Source organism: Melanotaenia boesemani, unplaced genomic scaffold, assembly GCF_017639745.1.
Source record: "Melanotaenia boesemani isolate fMelBoe1 unplaced genomic scaffold, fMelBoe1.pri scaffold_109_ctg1, whole genome shotgun sequence".
In the NCBI taxonomy this organism is placed as follows: Eukaryota; Metazoa; Chordata; class Actinopteri; order Atheriniformes; family Melanotaeniidae; genus Melanotaenia; species Melanotaenia boesemani.
Window position 1 is genome coordinate 26,222 of NW_024580594.1, and position 19,841 is coordinate 46,062.

The 19,841-nt window shown below is 42.0% G+C and overlaps 1 protein-coding gene across 1 annotated transcript; it reads right to left on the reverse strand.

Annotated features, from left to right (window-relative positions):
* Positions 1-17,261: 17,261 nt before the first annotated feature.
* Positions 17,262-18,886, reverse strand: LOC121636121. Its single transcript, XM_041979425.1, has 7 exons — positions 18,680-18,886; positions 18,471-18,574; positions 18,341-18,383; positions 17,906-18,229; positions 17,687-17,753; positions 17,448-17,513; positions 17,262-17,312 (listed from the first exon to the last, which is right to left on the reverse strand). Exons 1-6 carry the CDS (start codon positions 18,783-18,785, stop codon positions 17,504-17,506), a joined length of 654 nt encoding a protein of 217 aa, XP_041835359.1. The 5' UTR covers positions 18,786-18,886; the 3' UTR covers positions 17,262-17,312; positions 17,448-17,503.
* Positions 18,887-19,841: the final 955 nt, after the last annotated feature.

Sequence of the window (19,841 nt, forward strand, 5' to 3'; positions counted from 1 at the left end):
GGATTCATACACGTTGGGTCCTTAACGCATTACAGCACCTGTTGTCATGGCGACATCGGCTGGCGGGGTCCAGGCAGCTCGGACCCGATGGATGCCGCATGCGGCTTTAATTATTATTCTCCTTCTCCTCCTCCTCCTAAGCATTTCGACGCCAAATTTGACCCCCTAAACACCCATGAAAAGTTGTGAAACTTGGCACACACGTCAAGCCCGGCGAAAATCGGATATTCTAAGGTCCGCATACTATTCAGTTCAAAATTGGCTCAACAGCGCCACCTACAGTCACCAAAAATCACCACATGAATGGGGAACAGGAAGTCTACTTCAACGTAGGAAGACGAAACTCGGCACACACGTGTACCACCCCGTGTTGACCAAAAAACTCAATGTAACACATGTTGCCATGGCAACGGGGTGCCCGCCATCTTGGCGTGTGCGGCCATTTTTTCCACTTTACACACATCGTATTTGAACGAACTAGTCTGAGGGGATTCGTGCGATTGACTCCAAACTTGATGGGAAGCTTCCTGACAAGTTGGGGACCAAACGCTCCTCAAATCTTTCTAATAGCAGAAAGCATGTTACCGTGGCAACAGACGGAAAAACGCCTTCTCGCCATGAAACACGGTTTGCTTATATCTCCATAGAAATAGATGGGATCTCCACCAAACTTCACAGTATTCATACGTGTGACACCCCAAGTACAGCAAAGAAGTCAATCAAACACCTGTTACCATGGCAACGGGTCGCCCGCCATCTTGGATTTCACTGCCATTTGAACGAACTAGTCTGAGGGGAATGGTCCAACCGACTCCAAACTCGGTGGGGACCTTCCTGACAAGTTGGGGACCAAACGCTCCTCAAATCTTTCTAATAGCAGAAAGCGTGTTACCGTGGCAACCGATGGAAAAAGACCTCGCCATTAAACACGGTTTGCTCATATCTCCACAGAAATAGATGGGATCTGCAACAAAGTTGACAGTATTCATACGTGTCACACCCCAAGTCCAGCAAAGAAGTCAATCAAACACCTGTTGCCATGGCAACGGGTCGCCCGCCATCTTGGATTTCACTCACATTTTCACAAACTAGTCTGAGGGGATTCGTGCGACTGACTCCAAACTTGGTGGGAAGCTTCCTGACAAGTTGGGGACCAAACGCTCCTCAAATCTTTCTAATAGGAAAAAGCGTGTAACCGTGGCAACCGACAGAAAAAGCCTTCTCGCCATGAAACGCGTTTTGCTTATATCTCCATAGGAATACAGAGGAACTGCACCAAACTTGACAGTATTCATACGTGTAACACCCCAAGTCCAGCAAAGAAGTCCATCAAACACCTGTTGCCATGGCAACGGGGTGCCCACCATCTTGGATTTCACTGCCATTTGAACGAACTAGTCTGAGGGGATTTGTGCCACTGACTCCAAACTTGGTGGGAACCTTCCTGACAAGTTGGAGACCAAACGCTCCTCAAATCTTTCTAATAGGAGAAAGCGTGTTACCGTGGCAACCGACAGAAAACGCCTTCTCGCCATGAAACACGGTTTGCTTATATCTCCACAGGAATGAATGGGAACTGCACCAAACTTGACAGTATTCACACACGTTGGGTCCTTAACGCGTTACACCACCTGTTGTCATGGCGACATCGGGTGGCGGGGTCCAGGCAGCTCGGACCCGATGGATGCCGCTTGCGGCTTTAATTAGGGTCCGAGCCATACAAAGTATGGCAAGGCCCTATTGTTCCTGAAATGTTTATTATTGTTCTCCTTCTCCTTCTAAGCATTTTGAGCCTAAATATCACCCCCTAAACACCCATGAAAAGTTGTGAAATTTGGCACACACATCAAGCCCGGTGAAAAATTTCATATTCTAAAGTCCGCATTGACTTCAATGCAAAATCGGCTCAACAGCGCCACCTAGACTCACCTAAAATCACCACATGAATGGGGTCCCGAACGTCTACTTCGACGTAGGAACACGAAACTCGGCACACACGTGTAACACCCTGAGTCGACCAAAAAACTCAATAGAACATCTGTCGCCATGGCAACAGGGTGCCCGCCATCTTGGCGTGTACGGCCATTTTTTTGCCAGTTTTTGCACTTTACACACATCGTATTTGAACGAACTAGTCTGAGGGGATTCGTGCGATTCACTCCAAACTTGGTGGGAAGCTTCCTGACAAGTTGGGGACCAAACGCTCCTCAAATCTTTCTAATAGCAGAAAGCGTGTTACCGTGGCAACCGACGGAAAAACACCTTCTCGCCATGAAACACGGTTTGCTCATATCTCCATAGAAATACGTGGGATCTGCACCAAACTTGACAGTATTCATACGTGTGACACCCCAAGTCCAGCAAAGAAGTCAATCAAACACCTGTTGCCATGGCAACGGGGTGCCCGCCATCTTGGATTTCACTCCCATTTTAACGAACTAGTCTGAGGGGATTCGTGCGACTGACTCCAAACTTGGTGGGAACCTTCCTGACAAGTTGGGGACCAAACGCTCCTCAAATCTTTCTAATAGGAAAAAGCGTGTAACCGTGGCAACCGATGGAAAAATGCCCTCGCCATGAAACACGGTTTGCTTACATCTCCATAGGAATACATGGGATCTGCACCAAACTTGACAGGATTCATACTTGTGACACCCCAAGTCCAGCAAAGTAGTCAACCGAACACCTGTTGCCATGGCAACGGGGTGGCCGCCATCTTGGACTTCACTGCCATTTGAACGAACTAGTCTGAGGGGATTTGTGCCACTGACTCCAAACTTGGTGGGAAGCTTCCTGACAAGTTGGGGACCAAACGCTCCTCAAATCTTTCTAATAGGAGAAACCATGTTACCGTGGCAACCCACAGAAAAAGCCTTCTCGCCATGAAACACGGTCGCTCATATCTCCACGGAAATAGATGGGATCAGCACCAAACTTGACAGTATTCATACCTGTAACACCCCAAGTCCAGCAAAGAAGTCAATCGAACACCTGTTGCCATGGCAACCGGGTGGCCGCCATCTTGGATTTCACTGCCATTTGAACGAACTAGTGTGAGGGGATTCGTGCGACTGACTCCAAACTTGGTGGGAAGCATCCTGACAAGTTGGGGACCAAACGCTCCTCAAAACTTTCTAATAGCAGAAAGCGTGTTTCCGTGGCAACCGACGGAAAATGACCTTCTCGCCATGAAACACGGTTTGCTCATATCTCCACAGGAATAAATGGGAACTGCACCAAACTTGACTGGATTCATACACGTTGGGTCCTTAACGCATCACACCACCTGTTGTCATGGCGACATCGGGTGGCGGGGTCCAGGCCGCTCGGACCCGATGGATGCCGCTTGCGGCTTTAATTATTATTCTCCTTCTCCTCCTCCTCCTAAGCATTTCGACGCCAAATTTGACCCCCTAAACACCCATGAAAAGTTGTGAAACTTGGCACACACGTCAAGCCCGGCGAAAATCGGATATTCTAAGGTCCGCATACTATTCTGTGCAAAATTGGCTCAACAGCGCCACCTACAGTCACCAAAAATCACCACATGAATGGGGAACAGGAAGTCTACTTCAACGTAGGAAGACGAAACTCGGCACACACGTGTACCACCCCGTGTTGACCAAAAAACTCTATGTAACACATGTTGCCATGGCAACGGGGTGCCCGCCATCTTGGCGTGTGCGGCCATTTTTTGGCCATTTTTTCCACTTTACACACATCGTATTTGAACGAACTAGTCTGAGGGGATTCGTGCGATTGACTCCAAACTTGATGGGAAGCTTCCTGACAAGTTGGGGACCAAACGCTCCTCAAATCTTTCTAATAGCAGAAAGCATGTTACCGTGGCAACAGACGGAAAAACGCCTTCTCGCCATGAAACACGGTTTGCTTATATCTCCATAGAAATAGATGGGATCTCCACCAAACTTCACAGTATTCATACGTGTGACACCCCAAGTACAGCAAAGAAGTCAATCAAACACCTGTTACCATGGCAACGGGTCGCCCGCCATCTTGGATTTCACTGCCATTTGAACGAACTAGTCTGAGGGGAATTGTCCAACCGACTCCAAACTCGGTGGGGACCTTCCTGACAAGTTGGGGACCAAACGCTCCTCAAATCTTTCTAATAGCAGAAAGCGTGTTACCGTGGCAACCGATGGAAAAAGACCTCGCCATTAAACACGGTTTGCTCATATCTCCACAGAAATAGATGGGATCTGCAACAAAGTTCACAGTATTCATACGTGTCACACCCCAAGTCCAGCAAAGAAGTCAATCAAACACCTGTTGCCATGGCAACGGGTCGCCCGCCATCTTGGATTTCACTCACATTTTCACAAACTACTCTGAGGGGATTCGTGCGACTGACTCCAAACTTGGTGGGAAGCTTCCTGACAAGTTGGGGACCAAACGCTCCTCAAATCTTTCTAATAGGAAAAAGCGTGTAACCGTGGCAACCGACAGAAAAAGCCTTCTCGCCATGAAACGCGTTTTGCTTATATCTCCATAGGAATACAGAGGAACTGCACCAAACTTCACAGTATTCATACGTGTAACACCCCAAGTCCAGCAAAGAAGTCCATCAAACACCTGTTGCCATGGCAACGGGGTGCCCACCATCTTGGATTTCACTGCCATTTCAACGAACTAGTCTGAGGGGATTTGTGCCACTGACTCCAAACTTGGTGGGAAGCTTCCTGACAAGTTGGAGACCAAACGCTCCTCAAATCTTTCTAATAGGAAAAAGCGTGTAACCGTGGCAACCGACGGAAATATGCCCTCGCCATGAAACACGGTTTGCTCATATCTCCATGGAAATACATCGGATCTGCACCTAACCTGACAGGATTCATACACGTTGGGTCCTTAACGCATTACAGCACCTGTTGTCATGGCGACATCGGCTGGCGGGGTCCAGGCAGCTCGGACCCGATGGATGCCGCTTGCGGCTTTAATTATTATTCTCCTTCTCCTCCTCCTCCTAAGCATTTCGACGCCAAATTTGACCCCCTAAACACCCATGAAAAGTTGTGAAACTTGGCACACACGTCAAGCCCGGCGAAAATCGGATATTCTAAGGTCCGCATACTATTCAGTTCAAAATTGGCTCAACAGCGCCACCTACAGTCACCAAAAATCACCACATGAATGGGGAACAGGAAGTCTACTTCAACGTAGGAAGACGAAACTCGGCACACACGTGTACCACCCCGTGTTGACCAAAAAACTCAATGTAACACATGTTGCCATGGCAACGGGGTGCCCGCCATCTTGGCGTGTGCGGCCATTTTTTCCACTTTACACACATCGTATTTGAACGAACTAGTCTGAGGGGATTCGTGCGATTGACTCCAAACTTGATGGGAAGCTTCCTGACAAGTTGGGGACCAAACGCTCCTCAAATCTTTCTAATAGCAGAAAGCATGTTACCGTGGCAACAGACGGAAAAACGCCTTCTCGCCATGAAACACGGTTTGCTTATATCTCCATAGAAATAGATGGGATCTCCACCAAACTTCACAGTATTCATACGTGTGACACCCCAAGTACAGCAAAGAAGTCAATCAAACACCTGTTACCATGGCAACGGGTCGCCCGCCATCTTGGATTTCACTGCCATTTGAACGAACTAGTCTGAGGGGAATGGTCCAACCGACTCCAAACTCGGTGGGGACCTTCCTGACAAGTTGGGGACCAAACGCTCCTCAAATCTTTCTAATAGCAGAAAGCGTGTTACCGTGGCAACCGATGGAAAAAGACCTCGCCATTAAACACGGTTTGCTCATATCTCCACAGAAATAGATGGGATCTGCAACAAAGTTGACAGTATTCATACGTGTCACACCCCAAGTCCAGCAAAGAAGTCAATCAAACACCTGTTGCCATGGCAACGGGTCGCCCGCCATCTTGGATTTCACTCACATTTTCACAAACTAGTCTGAGGGGATTCGTGCGACTGACTCCAAACTTGGTGGGAAGCTTCCTGACAAGTTGGGGACCAAACGCTCCTCAAATCTTTCTAATAGGAAAAAGCGTGTAACCGTGGCAACCGACAGAAAAAGCCTTCTCGCCATGAAACGCGTTTTGCTTATATCTCCATAGGAATACAGAGGAACTGCACCAAACTTGACAGTATTCATACGTGTAACACCCCAAGTCCAGCAAAGAAGTCCATCAAACACCTGTTGCCATGGCAACGGGGTGCCCACCATCTTGGATTTCACTGCCATTTGAACGAACTAGTCTGAGGGGATTTGTGCCACTGACTCCAAACTTGGTGGGAAGCTTCCTGACAAGTTGGGGACCAAACACTCCTCAAATCTTTCTAATAGCAGAAAGCCTGTAACCGTGGCAACCCACGGAAAATGACCTTCTCACCATGAAACACGGTTTGCTCACATCTCCATAGAAATACATGGGATCTGCACCAAAATTCACAGTATTCATACGTGTGACACCCCAAGTGCAGCAAAGAAGTCAATCAAACACCTGTTGCCATGGGAACGGGGTGCCCGCCATCTTGGATTTCACTGCCATCTTTTGTACTTTATACACATCGTATTTGAACGAACTAGTCTGAGGGGATTCGTGCAATTGACTCCAAACTTGGTGGGAAGCTTCCTGACAAGTTGGGGACCAAATGCTATTCAAATCTATAGGATTATAGGAGAAAGCCTGTAACCGTGGCAACCACTTTAAAAAGCCTTCTCACCATGAAACATGGTTTGCTCATATCTCCATAGGAATACATGGGAACTGTGCCAAAGTTGACAGGATTCATACTTGTTGGGTCCTTAATGCATTAGAAGAGCTGTTGCAATGGCAACCTAGCATGTCAGCTAGCATATTAGCATGCTAGCAACTAGATACATCAAAATTTCCCTTTCTCAGCTAACCCTTTACCTTTACTAACAAGTTAACATGCTAGCAACAAAAGCTAACTGGGTATATAAAAATATGTTTCAGCTAGCCAGTCTACCATCAGGCCTAGCATGTTAGCTAGCTTGCTAGCATATTAGCATGCTAGCAACAAATGCTAAGTAGGTATATCTAAATTTCTCTCTCTGCTAGCCATTTCACTAAATCGCCTAGCATGTTAGGTAGCATGCTAGCATATTAGCAGAAAAATAGTACATTCTTAGCTAGCCATTTTACCATTTTACATAGCATGTTAGCACACTATCTAGGCTGCTAGCAATACGTGCTACGTAGGCACTATTGCATGCCAGATAGATGAAGGTATTTTAGCATATCACACAAACACCCCATAAAACATGCTGTATAGATTCAAAGTCATTTATTCATATTGCAACAAATTAGAACACAAGTTTGTAAAACACTGTTTCCATCTGGTTGAACAACTTGCTGCCAACTGCGACATCAGTCTCCTAAGGAAATGACAAAAAGGTATCAGTGTGCATATGTGTATATACATACATGCACACGCACACAATCACATTCCACAATGTATTCTTCTGAACATCAATTCTCTTTTAAATCTAGTAAAACATCATTAAAACAGGTTTGGAACATTATAACACAAGCAATACTATTGCTGCAGGCTGGTCAATGCCTAACAGATACACAGCTACTATGCCCCTTTAATAACAGTAAACACACACTGCCACTATTGAATAATAATTTATGAAGCCTCAGGTTACAGCTTTTTCCATGCTCTTCTTAGGCTCAATCACAATCAGCACTTTGGTCCAACAGAGCTCAGCTTAACTGTTCATCATTGGCTTCTGTCAAGTGAAAAAAACTGCTAAAATCTAAAAACTGCAAAATAAATAGAACAGACCCACACTATAATACATATAAACCAGCCAGATAGAAACAAAAAACCTGAGATTAATTTTTTTAAATAACAAAGACTTTCTGAAGAGTGAAAGAGTGTGTGTGAATAAACTAACTGTGTGTAGGATAGTGAGTAGTTACATTTACTTATACGTATCTTAGCCGGCGTCACTTCATTATCCCTGTAATTAACTTTAAACACAGCAGTTACATACAACTAAAATTATATCATTAAATAAAACCCACAGAACAAGAGGCACAATCCTAAAACAACATATAACTAATTATCCACACTGAGGGCATGAGCTACAAAACCTGTATTACCTACTTTGCCATTTGGTCACTAGATTTAACAACTTTTCAAGCCTCTTTAACTATTTCTTCTTAATACAACAACCAACAACAAATCTACTCACTATTCCGACATTTTCAGTACATTCTCTGGACAGGAAGCACAGAATACCTTTGAAAATGGACTTACGTTGTAGAGGTGTAAAGGATATCAACAGGGGACAAAATTTACTGACTACATACTAATTATTCAAAACAGGGAACTCAGATGAAGAACAGCACATTTAATACATTTTGATTAAATTTATTTAAAAAAATGTAAAATTAAGTTTTAAGCATTTGGGCTGTCTTACTTAAAAGAACATATAATGCCCTCATGATCACTAAAATATGTAGGCACCACTAGCGCTTCTACTCTATAATTACTATTTTTGACGTAAACATGATCAATTAAGGTGCCTTTCTCTGTAGTGGCTGTCGACACATGTTGCTCATATCCTCTGTCTGTCATTTTCTGACAAATTGTTGAGGACTTCAAAATGTCCTCATTGAAATCACCCAAAACAACAATGGTTCCACTTTGTGACTCTAACACATTTAACAATTCCTCAAAATGCCTGAAAAAGAGAGACACAGGATAGGATGGTGGCCTGTAAATGGCTGCTATTAAAATGTTGTATGTCACACATTTTACAGCTAAACACTCAATGTTTAAACCTGCAACTGTGACACTTTCAAATTCTGCATTACTGTCACAGTACATGCCAACGCCACCATGTTGTTGGCCTTTAAGGGAAATTAACACTGGATTATCGCTATGATAGGCTAAACTACGTGGGGCATTACTAAACCTATAACCAGTGATTTCTACAGAATCTAAGCTAACATCAGCAGGTATCCATGTCTCTGTCACAGCAATACAGTTAGGCTGCAAATGCTGTGCACAGTGGGCCAAATCTGAGACATGGCGATTTAAACTTTGAACATTCATTAGAAATACTCTAAAACCCTCTTTTACTACTGTGTGGCTTTCAGTTATAAATGGTGGCATATTAGCAATCGCCTGTTCAATGTTGGCATTACAATAAACAGCCTTCTCTTTAAAGTCCTGAATAATTAAACCAGACAGGCTTCTAACTCTACTTAATGCCACATATGCCTGTCCTGGTGCAAAGACCTTAGCTAAAGAGACAACAGCACTATCTACTGTAAGGCCCTGTACTTTGTGTACAGTACAGGCCCAAGCTAACTTTAAAGGAAACTGTCGTCTCATGCCTTTTTTATTGGCTCTCTCTTCCTGAGGTTCAATTGGTACTGAACCCTTTAACTCTGCTGATGGATAAATGGTTTGTTTCCTCGTCTTTATGCCTACCTTATCATCATCAAATTTTACATATACTTTGAGAGGAAACGTATTTTTTTCAGGCTCTTCTATGTATATCACTGTGCCACATACACCATTTACTAAACCGTCATTTACATCGATGTTTTGAGACAACATCACTCGAGCATTTTTACCCAATAACAGCTCTCTTTGTAAAGCTGTTTTCTTGGCCCTAATATGATGATCTGGCTTTAACTCTAATTTACCAGTTTTTTTATTATAACCAAAGTCCTGTGCAGTTATAACTATGTGGTCAGGACATGTGCTCATTAACTGTTCCTCATTATATTCATCAACCTGGGAATTTGTAGCAAAGATGTGTAAGGCTGTGCTCTCTTCACCTGTTTCACACTGTTTTAAGACGTCTATATCGTCAGCTAACATTGGCGTACCTTTTCTATGCGTTCGCATTCTATTTAATATTCGCGCAAACTCTTCATCTTTTTGCCTAACGATTGTTTTTAACTCAACAAGCTCAAATAAACTAGACCACAAGTTCATTTGTACGTCTTGTACATACAACGCTTTCCCCTTTACTGGGGGCAACTGATAAAAATCTCCGACCGCGATTATGCTAACATTACCGAAAGGGTTATAGTCACCAGTTTGTTTGATTTGTCTTAACCTGCCATGGACATAAGCCAATAGATTATGATTGACCATGGAGATTTCATCAATTATGACTATCTGCAAATCACTATATTTAACACGCAAAGAATTGAGCTTTTCCTCACTCAGAGGTGTGTAAGGTAGGCTCACGTCTTTGCCAATGCCAAATGTACTGTGGATAGTCGCTGCCTTTAAATTATAAGCAGCTATTCCGGTCGGAGCCGTTAATAAAACACAAATGTTATCTGGATTCTGACAACTTGGTGACAATAACCTTGTGGCCTCGTATTGAATCGCTTTAACTAGGTAGCTCTTTCCAACTCCAGCTCCTCCAGATATAAACACATGGAGGGGTTCTGGGTTTCTACCATTGACTTTATCCAAACACCAGTTACGGATCTTATAGAAGACTGACAGCTGCTTCTCATTTAGAGATCTAATTAATTCTAAGCCCTCACGCCTACTAATTACATTATTATTCTTTTCTAATTGACACACCTGATCATTCCTAACAGCCAAATCTGGAATGTTGTCTACGGGTTGCCGACCTATTTCTTCTGCATCTTCCGCAGGTGTCTGTTCTTTTTCTCTCATTTCTTCTTGACACTCTAAACGCTCTAATTCTTTTTCGGGGCACAGATTTCCCCAGGCAACTTCAGGGCCACCCTCATTTTCAAGTTTCTTTTGCAACTCTTCTAATTCTTCTGAATCTTCTACCTCAAATTTGTTCCTATTCGTATCGACGACAGATTTAACCGTGTGTTCTGATCCATCACTAAAGATCACGGAACCATTTTCATAAAATTGTTCAAATGTTTCGCAATCAGCAGCTTTTAAGTCATCTTCTACGCGGTATGGCAAAAACAACTGTAACTGGCTTTTAAAATATAATTCGGGGTTTTTTGTTTTTGAAAAGCGCGCATAACGAACTACAGCGGGTTTTGTTCGTGTTCTTTTAAGAATTAATCCTAATCCCCTTTGCAATTGAATCGCATTCTTTGATTTTTCTTTTCGGTTTAAAAGACGATATTCTGACACAAACGTTGCTATGCACATGTCATTAAAAGTGCTATTATTAGGCCTACTTCTATAACGGTCTACTATACTAACCATCCACACATCATCTCCTGTTAGCCCACATTCTTGGATAACACTAATTGGTTTACTCATTTTAACTATTTTGTCCCCTGTTGGTATAAACTCTACTTTACGCGAATTCTCCTTCAAATGCATTCCCGTTAATCTATAAACTGCTTCTTGAGCAGACACGTCGCGACTGTTTAGATAAACGCTGCCAATTTGTTTCAGTGCCTCTTTTGCACTGACGTTGTCATCTTTTGTTGCTTCTTTATGAGCTTTACTAAGCAACAATCCTACCTCTTTTTCTGATTTGCTAATGTATGAAATAATATAAACTATAACGGCGTACGCGTCTGTCACAAATTGAATATCTAAATTTGCATTCCAGCATTTCAATAGAGACTTGTTATATGGATTAATCCATGCTTCGTTAATGTCTCTTTTATATACAATTTGGGTTTTATTCATATTTAGACGTTTGTAACATATTTCAAATATTTGCTGATTGATATTTAAACTATGAAACAACTCATCTAAACTATTAAACGTCTTGTTCTCATCTTTTAACGCCTTTTTCACTGACTCCAGAGTGCGTACTGCCAAATCCTTATCAACCTTTAGCAGATTGTAGTAGTACTGATTTCCACATGTGCACTGTTTTCCTTCGTATTTTTCATCGAACCTATTCTTACATTTATCACAATCTGGTTTCAAATGAACATTAACAAGAAATGTCCTAGCTGACACTGGTCTGGGAAAATTAAAGCGACACTCAGTGCCACCTTTCTTACAACTTTTTGAATGCCTCTTTGAATGTTGCTGCACAGATGTGACCATCTCCAATAAGGTCTCATCCTGTGCTGGTAGCTCACATGTTACATACTTATCAATAAAAGCTACCACTTCTTCGTCTTTGTTAGTATTAATTTTAGGCGCATTTTCAATCCAGAAAAGACAGTGCACATGAGGACTCCCGCGACACTGAAACTCCACCCGATAAAAGTAATCAATAATTTTTCCTATGGGATTTGAAGAAGACATAAGGACCTCCTTCAGAAAACAGTGCCAGCGGAAATCAAACATTCTGGCGGCAGTGACAGGATTACGACGCAACAGATCGCATCTATCAGTCCACTCTAACTCTTCGAATGTCTGTGTTCGACCTTCCTGTTTTAAAATTGTTTTAAGAAGGTTTTGCCATCTCAGATCCGCGGAAGAGAATGAACAAAACCATGTGGGAATCCCAAGTTGCCGAACACAAGCCATCAGGTCTTTCTGTACTCCCTGCCAAAATGCTGGAGTCCCTCTAATCGGCTTAAGAAATCTGAAACCGTCATCTACATCCAACAACTGCTTCAAGGACTCCTCCTTTTCTACGCTCACCTCACCTCCTTTACCTTTTCTTAATGCTATACTTACTTTGGAAACAACCTGCTCTACCTCAGACATGTACTGAGCAAAGAAAATATACTCTACATTCTGAGCAAACCTTCTATCCGCATGTAAAATTCGGTTATTAAAATAACGGCACAACGACAAATTATAGACACGGCTTTCATGGTACATATTACGACCTCGAGGAAACAACACTGGGAAACACCTTGCTTCATTTTCTCGATCTGTCAACAACTTAACTGGATTATTACCCTCAGCTGGTGCAACATTAACTATACTATCAAAATACTGATCTAGAACTTCCTGACCAATATCTACAGGCATTAGACACGTATCTGAAAACATGCAATGTTGCTGTCGATCATGCAGCAACTCATCATCCTCAACATCATCCCCAGTACTCTCAACTACTTCTGCATTGTCCTTCTCTTCATCCTCAGGTTGCTCTAAGACACACAACTCATTAACCCATTCCTCATTAAAATCTATGTCTTTATAAAACTTATTTGATTGCTTTAAAAACCGTAAAGCTTGCCTAATATGCATTGTATCCACAAACTCATACTGATAATGGCCTTTATAAGTTAACTTACGTTTTAATTTTACTGCCAATAAAGACCCCTCCATATTTGATCGGGGCAACATTTTAGATGTTTGAACTACATTCGATGGAACGCAGGTTACTGGTCCATGAACTCCATTTTGGCCACCTTTAGGTAATGCAAGCATTTTCATAAACGGAATATTTAAAGCAATCAAATGTTGTTCTAACCTATTCAAACAAGCCAATTCTGGGGGAACTGGATCTACTACCAAATGATTTGTTACACTTTCAGCAGGCATTTGCTCATGTGAAATTTTATGATGACAAGTGTAACAAATCCAAAGATGCCCTCTACTTGAAGCCATAATCTGACACGGCTGAACACAATCCTCCCTACATTTATGTAAATAGTCAGTTCTAATACACCTATCTGCCAAAGAAGCTATGGCCGCAGTCTTGTTATAAGCATCCTTTCTACAGCTCAACACCTGATGTGGAAACAACAGCCTGAAACACACACAACAGATATACTCAGGACCATGTTCAACTTTGTTTAAAAACCTCTCAGTGAAAAACTCAATATTCTGTGTTTTGTCTTTATCTTTAATTTCTTGCCTCTTTGATTTTACAACTCTTTTAACTATTTCTCTGTGACGCGAATCTTTTGCATATCTTATTTTGCTTCGGTCTTTCTGATTTTCACGGTGACGCGCATCTTTTGCATATCTTATTTTGCTTCGGTCTTTCTGATTTTCACGGTGACGCGCATCTTTTGCATATCTTATTTTGCTTCGGTCTTTCTGATTTTCACGATGACGCGCATCTTTTGCATATCTTATTTTTTTTCGGTCTTTCACATTTTCACAGTGACGCGCATCTAGTACATATCTTACTTTTCTTCGGTCTTTCATATTTTCACGGTGACGCGCATCTAGGGCATATCTTATTTTTTTGCGGTCTTTCACATTTTCACGGTGACGCGCATCTAGGGCATATCTTATTTTTTTTCGGTCTTTCACATTTTCACGGTGACGCGCATCTAGGGCATATCTTATTTTTTTTCGGTCTTTCGCATTTTCACGGTGACGCGCATCTAGTGCATACTTTATTTTATTCATATTCCTAATTTGGGTTCTTCTCATTACTTTATTATATTTAGAAATATATACACCGCGCTCTATGTCCTTTTTGCAAACTGACGTGTCACTTTCAGATGAAGCATCTCTAATTAAATCTTTGCCTGACAATCTAGTACGACACGCTTCTGAAAGATTTACTTTACAGTATCCATAACAAGTTTCTAGTTTGGGTTCTTTAACGCAAACTACAGCTTCATAATGATTACCAAGGCAGTTTTCTAAATAAATTGATTTTTCTGACACACAACTGCTGCTGCATCCATACTTTAGCCAACGACCACCAATAAATGTAAAGACATTAATACCCAACAAATCTGCTGTGGCTTGTATTTCTAATTCTGTCGCCCAGCTGCTAACATAACGCATTTTTGATTTGTCTACGTAATCTGCCACAGAGGAATAACCTTCTCTCAAACTACTTTTATATTTCAAATCATTTTTCATTAAATATTTAACAACCGCTCTCCTAATTTTAATGTGATGCTTTTGTGTGCCACTCACTGCCTGAGAAACGGCCCTAAAATAGCAGCTACCATCAGCAACTATGTCTCTATTTTGGCACGGAACGCCTATTTCGCCGACACGACTAGCCGCAGCGCTATTTACACTTTCACACTCTATATTTAATTTGGTACACAATCTTTGACAAGTATTTTCACAGAGAGGGTTAAACATAAGCTTTTCATGTCCTTCACTGACCACTTCCACATCTGAACTAACCTGCCGACTTACCAAAACCTGTTCCTCAACAGCAAACTCTTCATCTGAAACAACCATCGAAACATTAATACGGCCTTTCTTTGGCGTATGTTTAGATGGGCTGGAAAGGCCAACTTCATCACAATCTGCTGACAGCTGACGTTTTACACGTTGCTTATTGCCATCATCAGATTCACACTCCCTACTCACATCAACACCATTTATTTCAAAAGGCTTGCTTTCACCACCAAACATCGCTGCCAAACAACTAAAGTGATCAAACACTTCCCTAATGGAACCAAAGTACAACACTACACTGGTACCATTAACATCCACCATGCCAGTAGCACTGCGTGAATGAGAATCAACAACAGCAAACCTACCACTAGCAGAAATGACAGCACATGTATTTGAACACAAGGTCAAAAGACATGTCTGGTACTGAGATAACATCCTTTCCAGCCCATGTTCTAGAGTCACAAATGCTCCACACTCAATGAACTCTCCTTCAGTCACAGTGACATCACCACTGACAGTCTCAGGGAACGAAAACTTAAAGTTCTGCCAGTATAAAACGTGCTCTTTCGGCAACTCTGGGATCATCAAAAAGTCTTCTCCTGGAGGAATTAGACCATGGTCCTTCAGATGCGTATAGAGCTGATCTCCTAACCACAGAGCTAAATCTAAATCTTCTGTCTTCCAATTGAACACACTAGACACCATATGTCTGGCCAAACTAACCAACCCTATCGCCATACACTGAACTCCCGGATTCCTAAACCGACTGTGCCCCTGGTGAACTGAACCCCTAACAACATCAACATTACCCATACTCACCTCACTTACCTTCGCAGTAGTTGCCTCATCTTCATCAGTAGAAGACAACACACCCGGGCTCTGTGTTGTCTCAACCTAACCATAAAGGATATCAACATGCAATGGGCTCTAATCACTGTCATGTGTAATAAACTGCTGTCTGTGCACTGACATTTGTTCTCTGTCATGCTGAGTATGTGCAAAATTGATACTTTAAAACAATTTAGCAAAACCCCTAAATCAGGGGTGCCCAACGTCTGTCCTCGAGACCGGTTTTACATGCATCCCTGCACCGACACACCTGACTTAAACTAATGAGTCATTGTGCAGATCCTTATAGGCTGTAGGATTCATTTAATTTGAGTCAGGTGTGTTGGTGCAGGGATGTATGTAAAACCTGCAGGATTGTGGCTCTTGAGGACCGACTTTGGCCACCCCTGCCCTAAATACATCAAAAATGTGTTTTTTCCTTAATTTACAAATAATATATACTTTACAGATATTGTTAATGTAAACGGTACTCACCGTCGTCTCGTCAGTGCGGCCAGAAGGGACCGGATGCCTGGACGTTGCCCCGACCTCAAGACAGAAATTGCAAAGACACATCTTCAGAGATGATACATACATATATATATGATACATGTATACATATATATACACATATACACACACACGCACATAAAAATACACAAATCTTAAGCACAATTACATTTCTTACCTTCTTCGACTCCAGAGCGGCCTTGGAGTCAGAAGAAATCCCTCGGCTGGATGCGGCCTCAAATAGAAAAGAAACAAAAACAAAGTTTATTTCACTTCACAAACACAGGAAAAATAATAAATACAAACATTTATTTCCAAAATCTACTTACCCTTCGAGTCCTCTTGGAGTGGTGTTTCACACGCAGCGTCTGTCCAAAATGATATGGACACAGAACACATTTAGCGTTATAGAAGTCTATCGTTAATCATTTAGACTTTCAGAATAAAACATTTTATGATAACCTCTAAACACATGTTTGTCTGGATGCAATTTACCTTTGGCGGTGAAACACCAGCGAAGTCAGCAGGAGATGTCAGATTTGATGGAGAAACCTTCTCCATCTCCTCCAACATCTCACTGCTGAACAGCACAGGATTCAGGGGGATGCCAGCCGGCTAGAAATACAGAAACAGATATACACAAACGTTGACTTTTCCTGCTTTAACCATTTAACTTCCAGCAAATATTACACTTCATGTTTTTCTATACAAATATCATACGAACCTCCCGCTGAACTGCACTGCATCCTCCAGAGGACTGAAAGAGAAAGAATATATAGACAAAATAAACAAAGGGGATTTTGGTCTGTGAAAAATCAATCAAATGTGAGTCTGACAGCTGTGACATTTCATGCCATATTATTACCTTGCCGCTCGGACCAACGACAGTCCACTCCTCGGGCCCAGGGCTGCGACGCACCCTCACCTCTCCCTTCACAACCACACGGGGAGTGAAGCGAGAAGGTGGGGATGGACGAGACACCGGCGGGGCTGGCGGCACGGTCTCCAGTTGCTTCAATCAAAAAATAAAGACATAATCATTAACAATATGCCTTTTCCACACTTGGTCAGCAGCCAAAATTACATCAAGTGAACACTTGCATATATTTCATAAGACGATTTAACTGTTTAAAATTAAAAGGACAACCGTGTAAGCAACCGTCCACAGCAGCTGGGCGAAGATCTCCATGCCGACGTCATCACTCAGGTGGACCTACAAGGACGACATTCATGAAATGTATCTTTTTCCACAAAATCTCTCACTAGATACACACAGCTCTATTCAGATAGTCTATCATCTCAAGATCAGAAGGTCCTGGATTCCACCTCAGCCTCTGACATGAACACGAAGGCATCAAACCATGACAAGACAAATGATCTACTTACACCATCGCGACTTCACATGTTGAGACACTGCCGGGTAAGTGGTCCGCGATGTGGAAGTACTTCACAGCTTAAACAAAAACACATAGCAGAGCTCTTTATGCTTGTAAAACAACAGAATTTATACATCTATATACCACTACACTGAAGATAAACTACAGCCATATTTCTGATGTAATCTGTGATAAACATGCAACAGCGCAGGCACATATTTTCACGTACCCATGCGGGCTGCCACACGGTGGAACTCCTGGCGGTAGAGCTCTTGCAGGGAGTCCTCAACGGTCAACCTCGGAGGAAAGTCCAGCACACACACCTTCGGCCAGCGACTGCAGACGGTGGCTAGGTACCGCTCGAAGTCTGCAGCCGCACGACCGATGGTGTGCTTGGCGGTCAAGTCATTGCTCGGAGCCAAGACGCACACCAAGTCGGGATCCTGAGGCACCTCAGCATGAAGCACCTCAGTTCTCAACTCGGTGGCGCTTGCCCCCGGCGTTGACATGAACCCCCACGCCAGACGACCCTCAGGCAACCGCACGATGCCATCTAAAAGACAAAGAAAGTTTCTACTGTATGTGTTTGTCTGTGTAACATTTTATAAAATACATTAATACAGTACATTAATACTTTATTGAACATAAAAATATAAGTACATACCTGCAAGGCTTCGAAGATGGGAGTCACCAATAGCAAAAACCACCTGAATGAAAACATGTTGGTATTTTTAGCACCGTGTATTGTTCACTTGGGTTTTCATTACGTTAGTATATTTCAAACACAGCATTACCTTTTTGCCGTGGGACTCCGGCGGAAGAACCAACTTGTGCTGCCGCCCGGTGAGCACCGACACCTCCCACCTCCTCACCTTGTGCCGGTGCCCAGTGCCATGCGCTACAGACATACAGAAAAAAAACAGATCAGTACAATCACAGAATATGTGCACACTTGATTGTCAATCACTGAATCACAACCAATTAAAAATGCTTGGATACATACGTGCACAGCGGTCCATGGGAACCTGAGGAGAAACGTCAAGGGTCCGTCTGTCCGCAGCACTCCTCCTCGCTGCCTGCGAAATCCTGAAGTTCTTCTTCCTCGGCATCTCTAGAAAAAAAAACAACCCACACACACACGCACCCTGGCGCGCACACACAAACACACACCCAGCAGAGAGCAACACACCCACTCACACAAACAATCTTACACAAGTACTGGAAAACAGAGACAAAATAAGTTAGACTATATATATATATATATATATATATATATATATATGTATATATATAAATGATAGATATTGATAATTATCAAAACATTTAAAAACATATTTTAAGGATTGGTCTGGCCATTTTATGCTATTGCGCAATAGGGTTGTGCATCTTCACAGTCCATCATGTAGCTTAAAACTACAGTTATTACTTCCTCCTAACCAATCACAAACGGAGACCCAGGCATGTTCTATCATCAAGCCATACCCCTCTCAAAACACAACAGACATGTGAATTGCAAAAGATGTCAAAACAAGAACAGTAGGAGTGTTGAACCTATTGTTTCTACGATACATGGAGATGCAAGAATGGATGAAACTGCATTGATGTAGAAACAAAGCATAATAGATTATATTAATGTTATTTATTTCGTTGCTGCTTGCGTTTGTGTGTAACCCAGGTTGCTGCCACAGCTCGCCAGATTGATAAGTGTCCCAAGAATGATTCAAGGCTGAATCCTATGGAAGACCAGTAGGGTGATGCAATATATGCATTTTCATAAGAAGTGATAAATTGTTTAAAAAAAAAAGAGAGAATAGATTAATTCATATAATTTTAAATTTAAAAAGTTAATTTATACAATAAAAAGATCAATTTGAAAAACATTTATAATTATTTCATAAATAATTATATGTTTTTACATATATTCATTTGTATTTTAATTAATTAAAGATACATTTAATAACACATTTATGTGTTTAATAATCATTTTCATTATTTAATAACACATTTATGTATGTCATTATCATTTTAATTATATAATGACACATTTAAGTAATTATTGAATGATATATTTAATTAATTCAATTGTGTCACTTTACGTCCTCCATAAATCAGAAGTGGCAAATTCATAATTAAATTATATTGCCACTAAGTAATGCATGTAACAC